Source organism: Dermacentor variabilis, chromosome 8, assembly GCF_050947875.1.
Source record: "Dermacentor variabilis isolate Ectoservices chromosome 8, ASM5094787v1, whole genome shotgun sequence".
NCBI classification, from domain to species: Eukaryota; Metazoa; Arthropoda; class Arachnida; order Ixodida; family Ixodidae; genus Dermacentor; species Dermacentor variabilis.
The window spans coordinates 122,892,396-122,916,095 of record NC_134575.1 but is presented as its reverse complement, the minus strand read 5'-3'; the positions used below and the strand labels follow the sequence as shown (position 1 = coordinate 122,916,095).

Sequence of the window (23,700 nt, the reverse complement as noted above, 5' to 3'; positions counted from 1 at the left end):
CTTCTTAATCTCATCCGCCCACCTAACTTTCTGCCGCCCCTTGCTATGCTTCCCTTCCCTTGGAATCCAGTCCGTAACCCTTAATGACCATCGGTTATCTTCCCTCCTCATTACATGTCCTGCCCATGCCCATTTCTTTTTCTTGATTTCAACTAAGATGTCATTAACTTGCGTTTGTTCCCTCACCCAATCTGCTCTTTTCTTATCCCTTAACGTTACACCTATCATTCTTCTTTCCATAGCTCGTTGCGTCGTTCTCAATTTGAGTAGAACCCTTTTCGTAAGCCTCCAGGTTTCTGCCCCGTAGGTGAGTACTAGTAAGGCACAGCTATTATATACTTTTCTCTTGAGGGATAATGGCAACCTGCTGTTCATGATTTGAGAATGCCTGCCAAACGCACTCCAGCCCATTCTTATTCTTCTGATTATTTCCGTCTCATGATCCGGATCCGCCGTCGCTACCTGCCCTAAGTAGATGTATTCCCTTACGACTTCCAGTGCCTCGCTGCCTATTGTAAATTGCTGTTCTCTTCCGAGACTGTTAAGCATTACTTTAGTTTTCTGCAGATTAATTTTTAGACCCACTTTTCTGCTTTGCCTCTCCAGGTCAGTGAGCATGCATTGCAATTGGTCCCCTGAGTTACTAAGCAAGGCAATATCATCAGCGAATCGCAAGTTACTAAGGTATTCTCCATTAACTTTTATCCCCAATTCTTCCCAATCCAGGTCTCTGAATACCTCCTGTAAACACGCTGTGAATAGCATTGGAGATATCGTATCTCCCTGCCTGACGCATTTCTTTATTGGGATTTTGTTGCTTGCTTTATGGAGGACTATGGTGGCTGTGGAGCTGCTATAGATATCTTTCAGTATTTTTACATACGGCTCGTCTACACCCTGATTCCGTAATGCCTCTATGACTGCTGAGGTTTCGACAGAATCAAACGCTTTCTCGTAATCAATGAAAGCAATATATAAGGGTTGGTTATATTCCGCACATTTCTCTATCACCTGATTGATTGTGTGAATATGATCTATTGTTGAGTAGCCTTTACGGAAGCCTGCCTGGTCCTTTGCTTGACAGAAGTCTAAGGTGTTCCTGATTCTATTTGCGATTACCTTAGTAAATAGTTTGTAGGCAACGGACAGTAAGCTGATCGGTCTATAATTTTTCAAGTCTTTGGCGTCCCCTTTTTTATGGATTAGGATTATGTTAGCGTTCTTCCAAGATTCCGGTACGCTCGAGGTCATGAGGCATTGCGTATACAGGGTGGCCAGTTTCTCTAGAACAATCTGTCCACTATCCTTCAACAAATCTGTTGTTACCTGATCCTCCCCAGCTGCCTTCCCCCTTTGCATATCTCCCAAGGCTTTCTTTACTTCTTCCGGCGTTACCTTTGGGATTTCGAATTCCTCTGGACTAATTTCTCTTCCATTATCGTTGAGGTTGCCACTGGTACTGTATAAATCTCTACAGAAATCCTCAGCCACTTGAACTATCTCATCCATATTAGTAATGATATTGTCGGCTTTGTCTCTTAACGCATACATCTGATTCTTGCCAATTCCTAGTTTCTTCTTCACTGTTTTTAGGCTTCTTCCGTTCCTGAGAGCATGTTCAATTCTATCCATATCAACAGAAGAGAAATATGACGCGGAGTGGAGGCAGTCGACGGCGTCATCTATTCGTGGTAGGGGGTACACATCTCTCTTTGTGACGGTGTTTAGGTAGCGATAATCCGCACAGAATCTCCATGAGTTGTCTTTTTTCTTCACTAGGATCACAGGAGCAGCCCAAGGGCTACACGATTCCTGGATCACTCCTTTAACATTTCTTCGACCTGCTCGGCGATGACTTTTCTCTCTGAAGGAGAAACGCGGTAGGGCTTCTGAAGAATTGGCGTTGCTTGCCCTGTATGGATGCGGTGTTGCATACGAGACGCCGGTGGTGTATGGGACGCTCGTTGGCCATGAGCAAAATCATACACTGTGGCGTAGCGAGCGAGCACAGCTTCCAGCAGACACTGCTCACTAGAAGACAGCGACTTCTTAATCATGCGCTTAAAGTCAGCATAATTATCATGGTTGGAATCAGGGTTGGATTATTTTTCGGCAGTTGACATTTCGACCGTTCCGATGCTGACAATGGCTTGTTCATCAAAACTTGCCAGTTTAAGTCCTAGCGGCAATGTTATGGATTGGGTTGAAACATTCACTGTCCAAAAACGAGTACAACCATCAGTGGTGACAACGAGGGAGTGAGGGACTATCACATTTTTCTTGAGCACATTGTTATAATCGGGCTCGGCTAAGCCACAACAAGAACCTGTATGAGGGCGAGTAGTATTGACAGGTACAAAAACTGCAGTCTGAGGGGGCAAACACACATCTTTTGACATGGCGAGAACGTCGGCAGCATCACTGGTGCTGATTAAAGTGTGATTAAAGTTCGCGCGTCACAGCGAAGAGAAATCGCGCCACTTCCTTAATCCAAAGTTGCCCCCCCCTCACGCAAGAAATCAATTCCTAAAATAATGTCATGCATTGTACGTGCAAGCACAGTAAATTCACTTTGAAATGTCTGGTCCCCTATCGTAACTGAAACAGAACAGACCCCAAGTGGGCGTAACATTTCCCCGCCAACTCCACGAAAGGTAGCGTTCCGATCCCAAGAAAACATAACGTTTTGTCCAAGACGATTTTTGAAGGACAGGCTCATAACAGAAACTGCCGCCCCGGTGTCAACTAAAGCAAAAGCACTCACATTGCCAACTAAAATGCACACTTTGTTTTTAAACAATTTTACAAAGGGGGTCTTGATGAAGATGAACATATTGCGGCCTCACCCCCGTCAGTCGCACCAGCTAGTTTCCCGGCGGCGGCGGTGATAACGAGCGACAACGAGGTGATGGAGAGCGTCGTTGTCGTGTCGGTGGTGGTGTGAGGCTGCGATCGGAAACGGAGGAGTCACTGCGGTTCGCGCGTCCCTGCTGCAGCCGCTGGAAGGAACTGGGATACGGCCAGGGCTTGTCAGCGGGCACGCGGGGTGTGTAGAAATTAAACTGTGGAGCATGCCGCTGGCGGCGGTGGCAGTATCTAACAATGTGTCCAGGCACACCACAGCTGTAGCAAGTGTGGGGGTCGCGGCTTGTCACGGGTGACACCGGTGACATGGGTGTCATGGGTAGAAACGTACTCTCAGGCTGGTTGTAGGAGGGAAGAGCCCGCAGAACAAATCGTTGTGGTGCATCTTGTCGGCATCCCAGACTTGTCGGTTGTGGTGGCAAGTTGCTGCTCTCCGTATGATCAGCATAGGTCCTGCGAGGTTCTCGGTAACTCTGAGGTGCCCAGGTGGCCGGTGCCACACGAGAGCGATGATCAAATGCACACTGGTGGCACACATGAGCGTCGTCAACAACTTTAAGGCATTCAAGCTCTTCTTTAACCACTTGCCGAATCACCGAGATGTCGTCGTGGGTTGGGCCGGACACACTTGCAATAGTACTAACATTGTCCAAGCGTCCAAACTTTGGCCCAATCCTTCTCATTTTCAGCGCTTCAAACGCTTGGCAGTGTTTCTTCAGATCAGACGGAGTACTAAGACTTTCCTTTGTTATAAGAAAATTATAAACATCTTCAGCGATTCCTTTAAGCAGATGTCCTACTATGTCTTCGTCTGTCATGGTAGCGCTGACGATTCCGCATAATTTCAGAACAGCCTCTATGTACATTGTACACGTTTCGCCAGGTAATTGAGCTCGTCAGGAAAGCGTCTGCTCAGCCTTCTTTTTCTTAGAGATCGGGCCCCCAAGCACTTGGTGAATTCTTCTACAAGATTATCCCAGCTTGTCAGAATGCTCTCGTGGTTTTCAAACCAGAGGAGCGCGGTTCCAGCGAGAAAAAAAAAATATGTTATCGAACTGCTTCGCAGTGCTCCAGTGGTTGTGGCGACTCACTCTGTTGTAGTATTTAAGCCAGTCGTCGAGGTCTTCGTTCGCCTTCCCCGAAAAAGTGGGTGTCTGTCACAGCGGTGTTCAGTAGCCAGCCTGACCTGCGTGATTGCGGTCTGGTCCGCCACAGGTGGGGTCATCGTTGTCTTCTTCGGAATCCGCCATGTCCGCTGCTTGTGGTCGTAAACTAGCCAAGCGTCTACTCTGTCGGACAGTTGGTAGAGCTGGGTCATCCAGGATCGTCCAAGATTTACCCTGCATGTCCACCAAAGATGGTACGAATGATGTTTATTTACAGGGTGAAACGAGGTCCAAGAGGGAAGCTACAGGCCAGGCCCAGCCGGCGCAGAGTACCCAGAGATCACGTGCACACTCTACTTCTTTCTCTGCCTCAGCCGCACAGTGCTGCGACAATATTTCTAAGTGTGGTATTTTTCCCACTTCACTTAAAAAGGCTAAGGTTATTCCTGTACAAAAGAAAGGTGATAAAACGGAGGTGTTTAGCTATTGTCCTATTTCTATCCTCTCGTTGATTAGTAAAGTTGTTGAGAAATTATTTTGTAAGCACCTAAATATTGTCGCAACGTCAAAAACAGGTCGTAGAGCGCTATTCAGGAGGCACAGCGGCGGGTCGGCTTTTTAATACGGAGCACAACTGTGAATTCTGCTTCACTGCGCCTTGACAAAAATGCTCATGCCTACCCGCATTGTCATGTTCTTCATGGAGTACTGGCGCGAATTTTGTGTCCCTCCGAAGGAAGCATCGCCCCGATGCACAATTCAATCGGGACAATGGGACAATCGGACAGGGTACCACAGAACAGAGTCTCACACACACACGCATACAAAAAAAACAAGAACAAAAAAAGCAAAAGTTAAGTCGACAGGGACGGCTTCGTCTATACCACATGAACCACTTCGGATAAGTGCTTGTGACGACTGGAGCTATTGTCCTTGTCTGGAACTACCTCATAATTGACGTCGGTCAGGTGGCAGATCACTCTGTATGGCCCAAAGTACCGTCTGAGGAGCTTTTCGGAGAGTCCACGAAGGCGTATGGGTATCCAGACCCATACTTTGTCGCAGGGAGTGTAGAAAACAGACCTGTGTCGAAGATCGTACCGTTTCACATCTTGGTCTTGCTGAATGCAGAGACGTATGTGGGCAAGCAGTCTGGCTTCTTCGGCGCGCTGAGTAAATTCGTCAACGTCAGTAGGTAGGTAGGTCGTCAAACTCGTGCAGCAGCATGGCATCCAGCATTGCCGTGGCTTCACGACCGTGGACCAAGCTGAACAGTGTCATTCCAGTAGTTTCCTGTCAAGCAGTATTGTAGGCGAATAACTTGCAATACATAGTAAATTCTTGTTGCCAAGAACTTATTGCAGGCTTCAGCTTTCCCAAAAATGGAAAGTCGGTGTGAAACGAATGTCTGGGCGTAACTTTGTAGAGTCGAAACCCGTTCTTTCCAATAGTGTGCACTTAATCTATATGTGTCTAGCGGCACGCCAAGATACTCTGGCGGGACACCGGTCCACTTAACGCCTGCGAACTGTTCTGGTGTATAGCACCATGAGCCACAGCATAAGCCTAAACTTTTTGAGGAGTTCATTCGTGCTGCTGACGCGCTGCCAAATTCCTCTATTGTTGATACTATCTTTTCAACACTGGACTTCTCCGTGCAGAAGGATGTTAAATCATCTGCATAAGCCAAGACTTTTACTTCATTACCTAGTATATTGAAGCGATGGATGTAACTCGACTGAATTACGCTTAAGCATAGCGGTTCCAATTAAAGGGCAAATAGTAATGGGGACATCGGGCATCTTTGTTTTACTGAAGAGCAAATGAAATGGGTTCAGAGGGTTGGCCATTAATAACTAAACGAGTAGTACAACACGTATAGCAAAGCTTAACGCCTTTAAGCACAATGGAGCCAACAGTGACATGCTCCAGAAGACAAAATAAATAGGAGTGACTGACACAATCAAAAGCTTTAGCAAGGTCTACCTGGAGCATTGCAAGCTGCTCAGTGGAACCGTAACAGTACTGAAGACTTGCACGGGCGATACGTGTGTTGGTTTGAATGGATCGGCCCCTAATTCCGCACATCTGGTGGGAACCAGTGAGAATTGACATCGCAAATTGCAATCTATTCGATAAAACTATTGCAAAAATTTTATAATGCACATTTGAAAATGTGATTGGTCGGTAGCTTTCAACAGAACGCAGTTTCTCCTTATCTGAACTTATGGGAATTAAAACTGTGTGGGTTTTGCAAAAAGATTGCAGAAGGGCGTCTACCTCTAAACTTGTAATAAAAATGTCCAATAATATGGAACTGATAATTGATTTGAAAGCTTTGTAAAATTCACAGGAAAGTCCATCAGGGCCGGGCGTTTTCGACAGAGGCAGCTGATCAATAGCTAGCTCACTTTCTTGAATCCTAAGGGTATCACTAATGAATGCACAGTCATCATCCTGTAAAGGTTTTACAAGAGACACAAAACTGTCTAAGACTTTTGCATCGTGATCATCAGGTAGGGCACTAAACAACACACTGTAGTAAGTTTCGAACTTAGAAATTATGTCATTCGTATTTGTTAGAAGACTACTTTCGGAGTATATTTCCGAAATTACTTTGGAAGCAGCGTGACGTCGCTCGTCAAGTACAGCTTGACGTGTTGGCTGCTCAGACGGCAGAGCTCGCCTATTTCAAGATCGAACTCGCGCACCTCTGTAACACAGTGCATCATACTTTTGCAACTCACATTTAAGATTTTCTATGTCAACAATGTAAGTGCCTGGCATTTCGCATTCCATCTGATAAAGGTTGTGTAGGCCCTACAGAAGTATTGTTTCTTCATTCTTTCTATAGAATGATTTCACCGAGCCAATTTCTATAGCCACTGTACGAACCTCTTGTTTTAAGAGTTCCCAAGCTGCAAATAAAGGCAAGTCAGTAGAACGAGAATTTTTTAGGGCCATGCACACATGATTACTAAATTCCTGATCATTTAGGAGCTCAGAGTTAAGCTTCCAGAGTGCCCACTGTGGTCGGAAATTCGTTAAAGATTTCTCGCCAATCTTTGCGATAACCATGCAATGATCAGAGAACGAAACTGGCATAGTAATACAGGACAGTCCTCAGGAGAGGAGTGATGAAGAAACATAAATCCGATCAAGGTGGACGTAAGAGCGACCTTGAATTCAGGTATAAGAGCGAGCTCCCTGTCCCAACACTCCTATATCAATGAGCCCTGCATTTTCTATTACGTTAAACAAGATTTCACCACTCCTGTCCCGCTGAGTATTAATGCCGCTTCGAACGGTCGCCTTTTTAATACCAAGCGCAACTGCGACTTCTTCTTCACTGCACCTTGACAAAAACACTCATGCCTACCCACGTTGTCATCTTCTTCGTGGAGTACTAGCGCGGCAATATTTACTTTAAAAAATTTAATTTGTTGCAATCTTTCCAATTTGGTTTTCACATTGGCAGTTCGACTAACTTAGGTTTAATATCCCTAACCGACTACATTTGTCACTCGATTGATACGAGGAACTTTGTTGGTTCTACATTTTTGGACTTCACTAAAGCTTTTGATACAATTAATCATAACATACTTTGAAGGATGCTAGAAGCCCTGGGCATTACTGGTCCAGTACAAAAACTCCTAAAAAGTTACCTGCATGATAGAGAATAAACAGTTTGTTTTGAAGGTGCTTATTCTGATACTTAAGTTATTAACCAAGGTGTACCACAAGGCTCCATACTACGTCCCTTACTATTCTCCATTTATATTAATGATTTACCCACGTGTCTTAAATTGGCAGGTTGTGTCCTATATGCAGACGACACTACTATCTCCTTGAGTGACAATTAACAATCTTAATCAAACTAAACAATGAGCTTGACCATATTATTGCATGGTGTTCTTCCACTCATTTGATTATCAATCCTTCGAAAACTCAATTCATTATTTTCTGTTCTAGCCAAAGAATAGTACCTGGCTTGACTGAGATAACTCTAGATGGTCATCACATTCCCGTCTCTGACTGTATCATTTTTAGGTATCAAATTAGATTCTAACCTAAGTTTTCTCAACACATTGCCTTCATTAGGCAAAAGTGTACCTTCTGTATTAGAGCATTAATTAAATCAAGAGAATATTTCTCCAAAGACGTATTATTAGCGTATTATTTCCTTCATTCACAGTCACCTTATTTACGGCATGATTTTGTGGGCAAACACATATCACTGTCATATCTTATCTATTCAACATTTACAAAACCAAGCAATATGCATTATCACTAACAGTGGGTTTTTCAAGAGTGCTACTTTATTACTTTGTGAAAACAACATCCTTGTTGTAATGAGCTTGTTCAACTATCATCTAATAATTATGTTTTATAAATTACTAAACAGCTTTCATACCAATTCATTGATTTCAGGTACCCCACCAATAATAATAATAATAACAGGTTCGCACGTAATTCCAATTTTCTTCTGCCTATGGTTCATTATAACTATGGAAGAATGACATCATCATTCGCTGCTATAAAACTGTGAGATGGTTTACCCATCAGCATTAAATCTTCATTCTTTCATACATTTAGTCATGCCCTTAAGCTTTTTGTATTTATAACTAAGTTTAAGTCATTCATTACCCTGCATTTGCCATTTGTATGTATTGACAGTTCTTTTTTTTGCACTGTAGGCTTGTATACAGACAATTTGTTTTCATTCATATAATTTTTCTATGTTGTATTTTCATGACTGTGTTTGTTTCTTTTAGCCCTCTTAAGGTTTTTTCCGTACATGTACGGCGGCGGTTTTCTGTCCCACAAGGTCTTTGCCGTACGGGTACGGTTTCGACCCTCCGTTTGAAATTTCGCGCCATCATGATGATGCGTGCTCACTGGGAGATGCTGCCACCTCTTAGGACTTACAAGAAGCGTTTGAAATTTGTGCTACCTTCTTGGGGAGATAAACAGAACTAATTTCTAGCTTCCGCGCGTCGCGCAGACTGCGGCAACACCCCTTTTGCGGTTTCGGTTTCGCCGCGGGATCGCAACGGAGGCATGCGAAACGTCATTTTCCTCTTTGTCGGCACTCTCTTGCAGAGGCGGTGGAAGTTGATTTTTATCTTGATTGGCGCTGCTCTTAGCTTGTTTATAATCACCGCTCGCGAGGTATTCTCGCTCTCAGCGGCAACGCGCTTTCGCGGTTTCGGTTCCTCCGCATGATCGCAACAGAGGCGCGTGAAACGTGATTTTTCGCTTTATCGGCACACAATCGCAGGGGCAGCGGAAGTTGATTTCTATCTTGATTGGCGCTGCTCTTAGCTTGTTTATCACTGCCGCTCACAAGGCAACGCACTTACGCGAGAGGGTGCCTCAGACCTCTGCCCAAGGCAGCCGCATGCAGAGAAGACGTCATGTGTGCGCCAACACAATTCGTCGCTCCAAGAGAAGAACATACACGCATTTTAGGTGTGCAGACTGCGATAAGGCACTGTGCGGAGACCCGTGTTTGAGAACTACCACACTCTGAAATACTATTGAACATTTTGCAGTTCTGAGTGATGCCAACACCAAAATACTGTTCCTAATTTTCTTTACTATTTATTGCCGACTTTATACATCTTCTACATTCAAGATCCGCAATAAAAAAATTTGACCACCTGGCAAAGTTTTTTTTCCAAATAATTCGACCCACAAAGGGTTAGTTAGCTTGCTCTTCTTTAATACATCTCTCCAATGTTATTATTAACCGAGGGTCCCGTTGCAGTCTTTGACTTTGGGACCCTCACCTGAACAGTGTCTTTTACCCATTCATTGTATTTAAAGAGTAATAAACTGAAACTGAACTTTAAAAAAACTGAACCAAAGGCTGTACATAAGGCAGCATGCGTAACTTTGCACAGTATGACTGAATAAAGGTTCACATGCTGGCCCAATCTGCTCACACAATCCACACCATAAAAACAAGTCGGGACAAGATACAATGACAGTATGAATCAATGGATCGTTTTTCAGCTTGACTGCATCTTAATCCACTTAGATATATATAAGAATGGATTGTATGGAAAAATCATCGCTATGAACCAGATGCTACCTGCTTTGATACAGAGGACCATAATTAAACATGCTTTTCTATCAACCCATCTTCACTCAGGTGAATCCCATAGCATAGTGAAATCTTATGTAGACTACCTGATGTTTCAAGAAAGATAGAAAAAACAAGAACATAGTCAAGCTGAAGTAATAAACGAATACTGCAAGGTGCCTTCTCTAGATTAGAAAATGACAAAGTGATCAAAACAGGTTCTTCTATAAGTGAATCTATAAATGTTCTTGATAACTTGGACATGCTGTTTAGCTCCAAAACAGCAAGGCACCCATATAGTGGTTGTACCTGAGCACACAAGTCCTTCCTATAGCTCAGAGTATTAAAGGAGCCCAGAAAGACTTTTCTAAGTAAACACAGAATGAGCTCATTGTTAAATTATGTTGGCTTATGAACCTCCTGCCACATTTTTTTCCCCCATATCCTTGAAGTATAAGTGTGGTTGGACGAAGTTATTGCACCGTGGCTTTATCTCTCGTTTCGTCTCCACTAGTGCCATGCTCAAAAGTGGAGCGTCTAGGTGGCAAGAGCGCTCATTGCAGTACCCCGAGGCATCCACCGCAGACAACACTAAAAATCATGCAGTCACTATCTACGAGTCCACATGCAGCAGGCACAGCTATGCAACTGTTGTGTCCAGACCAGCAGTGGAAAGATGAAATCATTTTTCTGTCTTTTTTGACATCACAGAACTATATGTCATTTGTTTACCTCAATATTGGCAATTAAAGTACTATTACTAAGAATGCTCTCGTGATCACAAAAGCAGCTGATAGCTGTTGGTGGGTACAACTGCTTGCGATGACACTGCTTTAAAACATTAAAAATTAAATTATGGGGTTTAACGTGCCAAAACCACTTTCTGATTATGAGGCACGCCGTAGTGCAGGACTCCAGAAATTTCGACCACCTGGGGTTCTTTAACGTGCACCTAAATGTAAGTACACAAGTGCTTTCGCATTTCGCCCCCATCGTAATGCGGCCGCCGCGCCGGGATTCGATCCCGTGACCTTGTGCTCAGCAGCCCAACACCATAGCCACTGAGCAACCACGGCGGGTGATGACACTGCATGACAGCATTGCGGAGGCAAGAGCAAATTATTTTTCACACATTTTGGCAAGAGACTGTAAATTCCCTGCTACATGTAGTGCGCTAATATTTGATTCATATGTTCACAGGAGCTTCTACAGATCGGCAAAGATTTCTACGTTCTAAAAGTGTTTGAGGGTTGTTTTAACACTTAAAAATATGACAGGGAAAGTTTTTGATGCACTTGACTGCAGGACAAAGCTCAAAGAAACCTTCGCAGCTGAAGAAAAATTAGTCCTGGTCTGATATAAAAACTTTAAAGGGACCCTGCAACGATTTTGACGATTTTCTACAAACGTACTGAGTCGTTAGAGTAGGTCCTTCTGATCATTAATTGACACATCTATGTGCTCCGCATAAAGCGTGCAATTTATTGTAAGGTTTTAAAAATGCACATCGCTGCCGATCGCTGCCCACTTCTCGGCGGAATATTAAGCTGCCCCTACCCATATGATGGAAATCGCCCATATGGGGCGAGCTATCCGATTCGCTGACCAGGGCGCGTGATCAATAATTTTTCCAATTTTATGGTAAACAAACAAAAGCTACCATGTTTGTAATAGTTGGAACGTTATTTAATTTGTTTTTAAAAAAAGAAAGTAACATAAAGAGAATGCACAAGAACAATTTTTCAGTACACTTAAGCACTTCCGGCACACAGCAAGTGCCGTCTGCTTGTGTTACAACGTGCTCAGACTTTGACGAGAGCTCCGCCGTCAGTGTCGGTCTGTCTTTTCGCGAGCGCTATGATTTGACTTTGTTGCGTTGTGGACTGCAAATGTAGCAACTGGCAATATGTCAAGCTGCAACATCGTGTCCTTCTGCAAGCCAGTAGACGAGCAGACTGGATGAAGCGCATCGGACTGCCGCTATCCAATGGGTGCCAGGATTTGCGCGATTGCAGCTGTCACTTTACACGAGAAGATTACTAAAATAGCGTTTCGCGAGTCCGGTATTAGGGTAAACGCAAGTGCAAGGGGACAGGGCCTGGCCATGTCCCCTTGTGTGTCGTTTCAGGGGATGAATAGAAGCGCAAATGTGAATGGCCTGCACGGTGCAGCTACCTGGTGGCATAGAGCTCAATCACACACAGTAGCAGTAACAAAATCTATTCTTTGCTGCTGGTGTAAATTTTTCGCAGGAGTGTAATCGTTAACATGTTGTTTTTGTAAATATTTAAAATGTTTTACCCTTGGTTAGAGCAATATTAGCTCTTCTTTGGCTGGTTAAGCTCTGCGCCAGCGGGTGGCTGGACCGCGGGGACCGATCAGGCAGCTCGCGTACGTCTACGTTAAAATTCCTTCATCAGCTTGAGTTTATGCCTTCACCGTTGCCAAAACGTTCTGCTAGCGTGTGATTACCAGAATACCAGACATGTTCGGCGCTATAACAGAATGCTCGCCATGCACGCTGTTTCGATAGCTCTCGCTAGGAGTTGATGGCCAAGCCACTAGCGGAGACGTTTCGCACGGGCGGGGGCGGGCTCCAAAACAACCGGAAGTAGACGATGTGACGTCGCATTGTGACGCACAACCAGTGAAGGCGGAGCTTAGCCCTGATCGCTCGGCGAATGAGTTGAGGAGGAAAAGCATGGCTAGGGAGGAGGGTAACTTATAATCGCTTGTAGCTCCATCAATACATAACGCTTCACTTAAATTGTGGTGCGAATGTTCTACTTAAGCTGTACCCTACGCATCTACAAAATTTGTCCGAACCGTTTCAGGGGCCTGTTAAGCACCTATCCTCTTAACATGCCTCCAATAAAATTCTATTGGAAATTTTGCTTAGACACTGAAACTTGAAAGACCTGTCTGGGGAGTGTTTCACTGCAATAATTTCTATATCTGGTTCACAATTTAAAACTGGTTCATGAGTAGAGGAGATAGCGGGAATTGAAATGTGAGGTTATAATGTTGCCAGGTGGCAAGCTTCACTAACAAGGACACCCTTTTTACCTCTACCAATGCCTGCAAGTAAGGTTTCTTTCCTGCTTTCTTTGATACCAGAGACGAGAAACCACAACACATGTATATCATGAGCCCCCAGCTTGCTTGCTTGCTTTTTTTCCTTCTTTGCCATATTTTTATTGAAAGCCTCCACCGCTATCAGCAATGGCACTAACTTCAACTTGACCATGCTTGCTGGTGGCTTCGTAGCGTGCAAAGCATGGCAAAAGTCTTGTTGCATGATTCCCATTCCCGAAAGCCAGCTTCACCACAGTAAAGCACCATTATGCGATCAAACATACACAATGTATTGCGGTGAAGCACACCAAGAGCACACCAAGGGGCCAGTGTCATAGGATAAATGTATGCCCATCTGCACACCCACCATTTCCTGTCACGGTACGGTCACCCAAGCACCAAATAAGGGCAGTAAAAGTCATGGATTCGGAATGCCCAGCTTTTTGGACGTTTTCGCTGTCCCTAAGAAGTTAAAAAAATCGGACACTGAATGTAATTGGAAAGGCATTTATGTGTCTGACCCCCATTCCCCAGCTTAAAGCAAGGCCCCCTTCATAGAAAGGACACACGGTCTTTCATTTTATATTTCAGGTTTTCGTGCCGTGGAATGGTTTCATACTTTGCTGAATATTTGTCATTGCGGGACCAATGCACCTTGCCTGTCGGCAGCGCCCAAACCTGGTGACGAGCCATTTAACTTACAAGAATGTTCATTTAGGCAGCAGTATATTTGGAGGAGACTAACAACTCCTGATGACTGCCCTAACGTTCAGACTTTATCCTGACTATCTCATTCAAAACAGCCTTGTCTTGAGGGCAAGGTTGAGTGACGATTGCTTATAAATCTGCTATGCCCGCACATGAAGGAATACTGTAGGAATATGGTTAGTTCAAAAAGGAAGATTATGCTGAAACACTTTGTGAAGTAAGCTGGCAGCTTAACATATTAGAACATATCCATACGTCTCGATGAACCACAACCCCTGCAGCCTACTGTGTGGATACGTAGATTCATGTATTACAGTCGGCCTAATACATACTGCACACCTAAATAGCTGTTGACTTACTCAGGGTTGTCGTGGTGCTTTGTTTTCATATGTCTCTTCAAGTGACTGGCCACAACAAAGGACTTGGAGCAGATGGTGCAGCAGTATGGTCGCTCGCCCGCGTGGATGAGTAAATGAACATTCAGACTGGATCTCCGTGAGAAGCTCCGAAGGCACAAATGACACTGACATGGCCGCTCGCCAGTGTGGACACGCAGGTGATCCTTGAGAATGCTCTTCTGCGAGAAGCTCCGAGGGCACAAATGACACTGAAACGGTCGCTTGCCAGAGTGGACACGCAGGTGTTTGTTAAGAGTGGTCTTTTGCGAGAAGCTCAGCGAGCAAGAAGGGCAATGAAATGGCTTCTCACCTGTGTGGATACGTAAATGAGCATTCAGGTTGTACCTCTGTGAGAAGGTCTGAGGGCACAAATGACACTGAAAGGGCTGCTCGCCCGTGTGAACACGCAGGTGTCTTTTAAGATCGGCCTTTCTCGAGAAGCTCAGTGAGCATGAAGCACACTGAAATGGCTTCTCGCCTGAGTGAGTGCGCAAATGACTAATTAGAAAGGATTTCTGCGAGAATCTCAGAGAGCACAATTGGCAATGAAATCGCCGCTCCTTTGTGTGGACCCTGATGTGCGTTTTCAGATTGGACACTTTTCCAATTTCATAGTCACAGCTATCACAACGGTGGAGGTGTGCTTGCTGAGACTTGTCATCCTCAGTAGTTGTAGGGCGGGATGAATGCTTTGATCCTGCACAATGAAAAACAAATTGCAATTACAAGATGCCAAATCAGAACACACAGATGCTAGTTCTAATGATGAGCCTTTTGTTAGTTCAGTACTTTTTAGGGCTATCTCAAAAGATGTCTAACAATGCACTGTTCTGATTTGCTGAATATTTATGTTTCCTTCAGGCAACAATAAATTTTCTCCATTTAAGATTGAGTTTCAGCACATATACTGCATCTTCGCAATGATGAAAAAATGTAAAGGTAGAGAATCGTTTCAGAATTTTGAATTCAGCGAGTTCAACACGACTATGCGCACATGTAAATTTTCGACAGGCATGTCAGGTATACGAACATCAGCTATTTCATGTACAACATAATTGGAAAGCACCTACATAGCTACCCTAAAAATATGCCTGATGTAAGAGATTGTCAAAAACAATTAAAAATGCAGGCAGCTGCTATATGACATACTGTCATGACAGCAAGCACCTTACTCATTTGACTAACACACTTTATACTAGAAACAATGTACACTTTACCTAATGTTCAAATTTTCAGCACAGAGCCAACCAGAAGCATTTCATGTTGTATGCAAGATGTTTTGAACATTATTTTCATCACTGCTATTTCTTTTCATGCACTACTTTGGTGTGCACAATTGTCCAGACAGCAGAATAAGAGAATATGCGATTTTTTATTGACCAGGTTTGTGAAATGCACACATACTTTCACATACACACGAAGAAAGCTTCGCATTATAAAAATTATTCAACTGAGAGGAGCTAGAGTCCAGCCCTTGTATGTGCTGCCACTTTAGTCAAATGAAGTAGCAAAGTTTTCAAGCTATCTTCAAAACTTAATGCTATCCTTAATGCTTATCACATTGATACAGTACTGGATGTGTAACAGTGCAGATAAATAATTACGTAACTGTCGGCTATTTAGGATGCTTTCTGTTTAATTGAATCACTTCGAGCACAACCATTTCTACATCGTAGTATTAGCCTGTGTTAACCATTGTGTCCTCTTATTAACGTTTGTGCACTTTACCACAGCCTATGTACCAGCAACACGTGCAACACAAGTGAACATGCAAATACCAAAACAGTAGAAATGATGATCATCTGGCATTAATAGTGGAATGGCAAGATGACCCTTCTCTTGGACAAGCACTTCATCCTCAATCAAAAGTCTGTAGCAACACAAACCTAGGAATGTGAGGTCACCCCGTTGCACTGACAGTACAGAAGTAATACTGCCCTTCCTCCTTCCGCTTTGTAGTGTAAGCGCTTTGTTCCTGCTTGTCTCTCTCTCTCTATCTCCCCCTTTTGCTCTGTTTCTCTTCTTATTCCCCTTAACCCTCCCCCCTGCGCAGGGTAGCCAACCGGAACTACCTCTGGTTAACCTCCCTGCCTTTCTCTGCATTATTTTCTCTCTCTACTGCCCCCCCACCCCACCTTTTTATTTAATTAATGCAATGACACATGGTTCCCAAGATAACAAGAAACACACGTAAGCAATGAAGTTCTGAAATGAGACCAGATGCCCTTTTTCGACCACGCTTCATTAGTAAAGGTGTTTCGTGGTCTTATGCTGGTATTGCACCATCTGAGGCATTTACCACATACATAATAACCATAACAAACAGCAATGCAGAATGACCTCTGCAGTGTGTGGTCAGCTGCTGCTTCAGTATTTACACTTATTTCATCGCTCGAGTTGTTTTGAATTACTCCTTTCTTTTAGCATGAGACATCAATATCAATAAAAAAATTACTAGATGAATAAATCACACTGAAGAATATAAATAGCATTGTCTAGCAATGCCAGAAGCACTTCAATAAAGAACAAGAAACACAGCCAATGAATGCAGCTTATGGTCATGTCTATTGTAGAGAACACAACTAACGATGTACCATAGTAAACCACTGCTTTTACCACACATAAGAAAATTAGCATTGCACAGCATAAAATAAATTGTGTACAGTAACCATCTAGTACTCCATACAATACCTTAATGGCCAGCCACTGTGCTTAAAGCAATCATATATTCCGATGTGTATTTTACAAAAATAGGTGCATTATTGCATATTTATGAACATAGTAAGCAAAGCACACCTAATTCTTGGAGATTAGAACAAAAGAACACATGCTATGAAATAAGATTTTAGTGTTTAAGAACTCTCCAATCAGAGGCTGGCACAAAGGCGATTCTGGAGAATCTTTTCGAGAGATAGAAAACGGGACTGGCCCATACTCTAACCACTTGTACAATGGCATTGTGCACAGCGTATTTATTGCATGGCTGTCAAAACACGATCTTACAAAAACATAACTAGAGAAACATGGCCCACCGGTGAAAGCAGGACTTCTGGTACCCTAGTTGGACGAATGAAGTAACAATGTGGATCGCAGCACTCTGCTAAAAATTTTAATTGCTGTTGAATGCCTCATAAAAAGTACATTCAATGGCAAATATAAATGGAATTCCAAGTGTTATCACTCAACTTCTCTGGTACACTCAAAACAATGAAATGCAAAATGTAGTGGCATTAGGAGAGAAAATAATTGGCTTTTTAACAAACAATTGCAAAGAAGGTTATTTATATATAAGCATAAGCAACAGGAAAACAGACAATTACGCTCACTAAGCTCATTGATTTATATAGTGCTCAAAAACAAACACTCAATTCATAATGAGTACAGATCACTCAATTACTGTAAAGGAATGCTAATGTGCAAGATGACAATGGCACGGCTTAAGAAGAGCCACAAGAAAGAAGGCTCGATGAAGGACTACAGCAAGTAGAGTAAGCAGGCAATAAAAATGAAAAAAATGATAGTTCTTGGGTTTTATGTGCCAAAACTATGATCCGATTATGAGGCAGGCCATAGTAGGGGACTGCGGATGAATATTGGCCAGCTGGGGATCTTTAAAGAGCACCTCAGGTGATTTTTTGATGCCCACTGACCTTAATAAAATTTTGAAGATATGTTCTCATTTACACTGATTATCTATGCCAAACGATTGACTGCAAGTCACTTATTTTTCCTGAAAATGAATTTTAAAGATCTTTCACATGTTCTTGACTCACGCCAAAGAATGTACAATGTTTTACTGGCCACCATGTGCATGTGACGTCGTTGGCTACACCGTGACCTCGCACAGGAACGACGAAGGTGGCTCCTTTTCAACAAGACGATGGCCAACAATCATCGTTTTGACGGACATCTTAAGCGGTACTTGTATTCATCCTGCCACAGCACAATGTTGCCATACAGTATGGAACCAGAGGCCCACAATTTCAATCGATTTTTCCTGTCAGTCTAGCTTCACTAGGTTGCATCTGATGGCATAGTGCAGGCTGACACAAACTACTTTCTGTTTCAAGATGGGGAAAAAAGACCAATCCGTAGTCATGCAGAAGCTATGATTGAGCGTTTCAAGGTCTCCTTTATTTATAAGATTTGCTACTGACAAAATAATGTAAACTTTTGACAAGATTTCTGATTACTTCCACCTTTCATTCAAAATGTATTGAGTGCAGTAAAGGAGTGATTGCCACAGTGAAAAACATGATAATGAGACAATAAAATAAGTTCTTCTATGAGTGCAGTTACATTAAGTCCTGAGAACTTGGAAATACTGTTTATCTGCAAAGCAACGCACCGGCATAGTGGCCAAACCTCAGCACACAGGCCTTTCCTATTACAGATGGTATTAACAAGTAAGGATATGCAGTTAGTTTTTGTAATATTGTGACATTAAAAAAATGGGACAAATGACCAGGATGTAAGAAACAATAACCATCTCTGCATTCAGAGACCACAAGAGCCGACACGCAAACTTCGTCTTCTTTTTTAAAGGGAGCATGGTTGCTGGTCGTGTCCCTCAATTCGTCTTCCTCTGATCTCTTGCTGGCCTTTAGTTGCGACATTGGCTTCTCTTCCTAGAAAGCATCGTCCCCATGCTTTACCGTCACGGCAATAGGACCAGGACAAGCTTGCAGTGCAGTGAATTCACTCAGACAAATTGGACTTCGTCCGGACCATGTGTACAACTTCCAGCAGATGCCATAGATGCCTTGAGCAATGCGGACTATTGGGAGCAGCCTCATAGTTGACATCAATGAGCCACTGAAAAACTTCATACGGCCCGAAGTAGCGCCTTAACAGTTTCTCCGAAAGGCTATGCCACGAATGGTAGTCCAAACCCAAACTCTCTTTCCAGGCTCGTAGGAGACTGGTCGGTGACGAAGATTATAGCATCTGGAGTCATAATCCTGCTGCCTATGAACACGTAAGTGAGCAAGTTGTCGCGCTTATTCAGCACGCTAAGTGAAGTCTTCAGCATCCATTTTGATGCCATTGCATTCAAGTGGCTGCATCGCATCTAGCATGATTGTGACTTCGCGACCATGTAGGAGACGGAATGGTGTCATTTGTGTTGTCTCTTGCTGAGCCGTCTTGTATGCGAAGGTGACATACCGCAAGATTTTATCCCAGTTCTTGTGCTCCACATCCACGTACACGGAGAGCATAACCATGAACGTCTTATTCAGGCGTTCTGTCAATCAGTTCATTTGCAGATGGTACGCCATTGTTCCCTGGTGAGCTGTTCCACTGAGTCTTAATACTGTGTCCAATAGCTCCGCTGTAAATGGGTTCCCCTGTCAGCTAATATTACAGTTGGAGTGCCGTGCGTCAGTACAACATTCTCCATAAAAAATCGGACTGCTTCACTTGCTGTGCTCCGCTTCAGAGCCTTGGTTTCGGTGCAGCAAGTGAGGTAGTCTGTGGCTACGATAATCCATTTGTGACCCACAGCAGAAGATCCATTCCGTGTTGAGCAAATGGAATTTCGGGTACTTCAACAGAATGTGGAAGCCTGCTGGTGTGACTGCTGGCACGTTTCGCCGCTGACATTCAAGGCATCTCTGGACCTATTGTTGAACGGTTGCCGTGAGTCTTGGCCAATAGTATCTTTGCCTCACCCTACACAGCGTTCGTGTGCAGCCCAAGTGACTGGATGTTGCTTCATCATGGCATACCTGTAATACTTCACTGCTGAGGGGTGTTGGGACAACGACTAAGTAGGTGCTTCAGTTCAGAGAGAAGTTCGCCTTATACAGGATGTCGTTACGCAAGCAAAATGATAGCAGTCCTCTTGCAAAAAGCCTTGGGACAACGGAAGTGCGACCCTCTAAGGAACTAACAGTGGGTTGCCATTCCAGGTCGTCGCTTTGTTGCCGTGCGATTGTAGCTGTGTTGACAACTACAAAGGTTGCATCATCATCACCTTGTGCATTGGCAGATTCGTATAGGGCGTGAGAAAGGCAATCGGTATCCGTATGCTGCTTTCCCGATTTATAGACAATAACCATGTCAAATTCTTGAAGCTTAAGATTCCAGCGCGCCAATCGTCCTGATGGATCATTTAAGCTCATCAGCCGACAAAGGCAGTGGTGGTCACTGACAACATTAAAGGAGCGGCCATACAAATACGGGCGAAATTTCAAAACTGCCTACACTACCACGAGGCACTCTTTTTCCATGGTGGAATAATTCGCTTCCGTACAGGAGAGGGTTCTGCTTGCATAAGCTATTACTCGTTCAGCGCCGTCTTGCTATTGCACGAGTACTGCTCCTAAGCAGATATTGCTGGCGTCTGTGTGAACCGCTGTCAGGGCGTCTTCGTCAAAGTGTCCGAGGACTGGGGGTTTTGGAGGCATTGGCGCAGCTCGTTGAACTCTTGTTGCTGTTCTTCACCCCATACGAATGCAACACCTTCCCTGGTGAGGCGTGTCAATAGTGACGCAATTCGTGAAAAGTTTTGAATGAAGCATTGGTAATAGGCGCACAGTCCTAAAAATCGCCTAATTGCCTTTTTTTTGTCAGATGACGCTAGAAAAATTGCAACGGCATCTATTTTGTTGGGATCAGACCGTACACCTTCATTGCTGAACATGACCGAGGAAAAGAAGCTCTTCAAAGCCAAAGCGGCATTTTCCCGGCTTCAGCGTGAGACTGGCAGATCAGATGGCTTGAAAAACCCCATGTAGTCTCCTGAGGTGCTCGTCAAGTTGCAGAAAATACAATCACATCGTCCAAGTATAGTAAACAAGTTTGCCACTGGAGGCCTGCGAGTACTGTGTCTGTTAGCTGCTGAAATGTTGCCGGCGCAGAGCACAAGCCGAAGGGAAGCACGTTAAATTCATAGAGGCCGTCAGGTGTCACCAATGCAGTTTTTTCTCAGTCTCTCTCGTCAACTTCTATTTGCCAGTGACCGCGCCTTAAATCCATCGACGAGAAGTAACGTGCATGTCGAAGTCCATCGAGGGAATCGTCTATACAAGGTAGTGGGTGAACGTCTTTCGTGGTGATCTGATTGAGCTTGCGGTAATCAATGCAAAGCGTAAGCTGCCACCATTTTTTTATTTTTTCTTTACTGACACCACTGGCGCCGCCCAAGGACTCTTTGATGTCTGAATAACGTAGTCTTGAAGGATTATCTTTTCCGGACTTTCTACGGCTTTGCATTCCTGTGGGGCCACCTGATACAGGTTCTGCCGTATGGGCTTGGCTGTATCAATGGTAATTCGATGTTTGGTCAACGGTGTTTCACCAACTCTTGATGTCGACGAGAAGCAGTCCTGAAACTGATTGATGTACAAATGCCAGGAGGCTTTGTTTCTGCACGGGCAGCAAGCTTGGGCCAACATTGATGGATAGATCTGGAGGTACAGGACACAGGCTGGTGGAACCACCTTGCCTTACAGCGAAGCAGTCTGTGACCTTACTGAACTTTTCAACGTGCGCGAGTGTCATACCTCTTGTAAGGTGCCTGCACTCATGACTAAAGTTTGTTACAAGAACTTCTGTGTGTCCACAGTTAATGTTGATGTTGCCTCTTGCAACGGATATGCCATGGCTGAACAGCAGTGCCGGAATTTGTTCGGCGACAGTGTTGGAGTTGTTCTAGATGTTGCATGTCACCAACAAAAGGGAGCAAGAGCGCGGTGGGATGGTCATGTCATCACCGGCGACGGGTAGATGTCTATATCGCTGCTCTGTACAGAGTACAAGCGAACCTGGGCCCATCCTAAATGTGACCAACCTGTCTGGAATGTATATAATGGCAACGTCTTCATGCAGAAAATACATTCCCAAGATCAGGTCTTTGCAGCACTCCGGCAAAATGACAAAAGTAGCAACGAAGGCCGAGGCACCGATATTAATCCTAGTGGTCCTGTGGGCGTCCATCAGCTGGCCTCCTACAGTTCTTATGTGGGGTGCCCGTCCATGAAGTCTAGACCTTCTAAAGGCGATCAGCGACCTATGACTTTTATAGACAAGTCCGTGCCAGTATCTACTAACGCTGTCACTGGGTGTCCGTCTATGTAAATGGTGAGGTTGCCGCTAACGATTTCTACTAGGGTCAGTGACGTCCTATGGTTCAGTCGTACTGATGGCGTTGGGGGTGTTGTACCATCTCAACGGGCGGCAACCTTTCCCCCAAAGGTTGCTGCTTTTAGCTTCCCTGACGAAAACTAGGGGACCTGCCCCGGAATACATCGGTGCAACTGCGACGGTGCGGTGAAGTTCTCGGTGCAGGTGACGGAGAGCGGGGTCGACAATATGGTGGAGCGAATGGCTGTGCTGGAGTGGATGTGCTGGTGTTGTGTCAGTTGTCCCAACGAGCACGAGGGCAGGTGGTTGCAAAGGTCTGGTATCCAGGGTCACGATACGAGCAATAACGATAAACATGCTCGGCTTCCCTGCAATGAAAGCAAGGTGGACTTAGGTCGATGGAGCGCAACAAGTCCATGTTGCGAACAAGTGGTTGACTGATGGGCGGCCTTTGCGACCAAGTTGGAGTAGTCAGCGCAGGGTAGTAGGACGGCGTTTCCACGGGCGCATTAGGCTGTGTGGTCGGCGATGGCGGCGGGTGGTATGGAGGGGTTAACGACTCGTAGTAAGGACGAGGTAGGGACCGTGAGCTGTGCGGCGCTGGAGTTGGATGACGGACGGCCGACGTGTAGTTTATAGACCGCTGGTCTGGTAGCGATTCAGGCAAAGAAAAGCTTGCCTGATTTCCTGCCGTACTACCTCCCACTCCTCCTAAATAACCTCACGGATGAGCTTACGCAGGGAACACTCACTGCTGGCAGTCAGTGCAGCGGCACTGATCGAGACGTTGCTTGATCGATTGTATTCGCGGCACTGTTGCTGAAGTGCGCGCTCGATCATAGTAGCCTCCTTGATGATCTCCACAACAGTTGTCGGCAAGTTCCGAAGACTGGCAAACAGCTGCTCCTTCATGCCTCGCATCAAATGTCGGATTTCCTTTGTTTCAGACATCACGGGATGAGCTCAGCAAAAGAGGCGGGTCATGTCCTCCACAAACATGGCAACGCTCTCATTCGGTTTTTGTATACGTGATTCGATGAGTTGCTGAGCCAAATTGCGATGATCGTTGACAAAGGTATCCAAAAGTTGCTGCCAAAATTCGTACCAGTAAGACAGTGTGCCGTCCCGGTTCCCGTAGCATGTACAAGCGCTGTCTGCCAGGGCGAAGTACACATACAAGAGTTTCTGTTCCCAGGTCCAACGATTCGCCTTGGCAACTCTCTCATACTGTTCAAGCCAACCCTCAAAGCCTTCAAAAACATCATGGTTGAAGGTCTCGGGAATCTGAGGGTGCTCAACAGTTACCTGTGCAGTGCCTGTCATTGCCGTTTCTTCAGATGTAGGACACCATGGCTGGTGGAGTTCCAAGGGA

The 23,700-nt window shown here is 44.6% G+C and overlaps 1 protein-coding gene across 1 annotated transcript in view; it reads right to left on the bottom strand.

Annotated features, from left to right (window-relative positions):
* LOC142590773 (uncharacterized) overlaps positions 1-23,279 on the bottom strand; it is a 46,000-nt gene extending 22,721 nt beyond the window's left edge. Inside the window, exons 1-2 of the mRNA XM_075703193.1 lie at positions 23,081-23,279; positions 14,202-14,952 (exon numbers count right to left, since the gene is read on the bottom strand). Of these exons, the coding sequence (XP_075559308.1) occupies positions 14,202-14,952; positions 23,081-23,279 (950 nt within the window). The remainder of the gene's footprint in view (positions 1-14,201; positions 14,953-23,080) is intronic.
* Between the last annotated feature and the right edge of the window lie 421 nt (positions 23,280-23,700).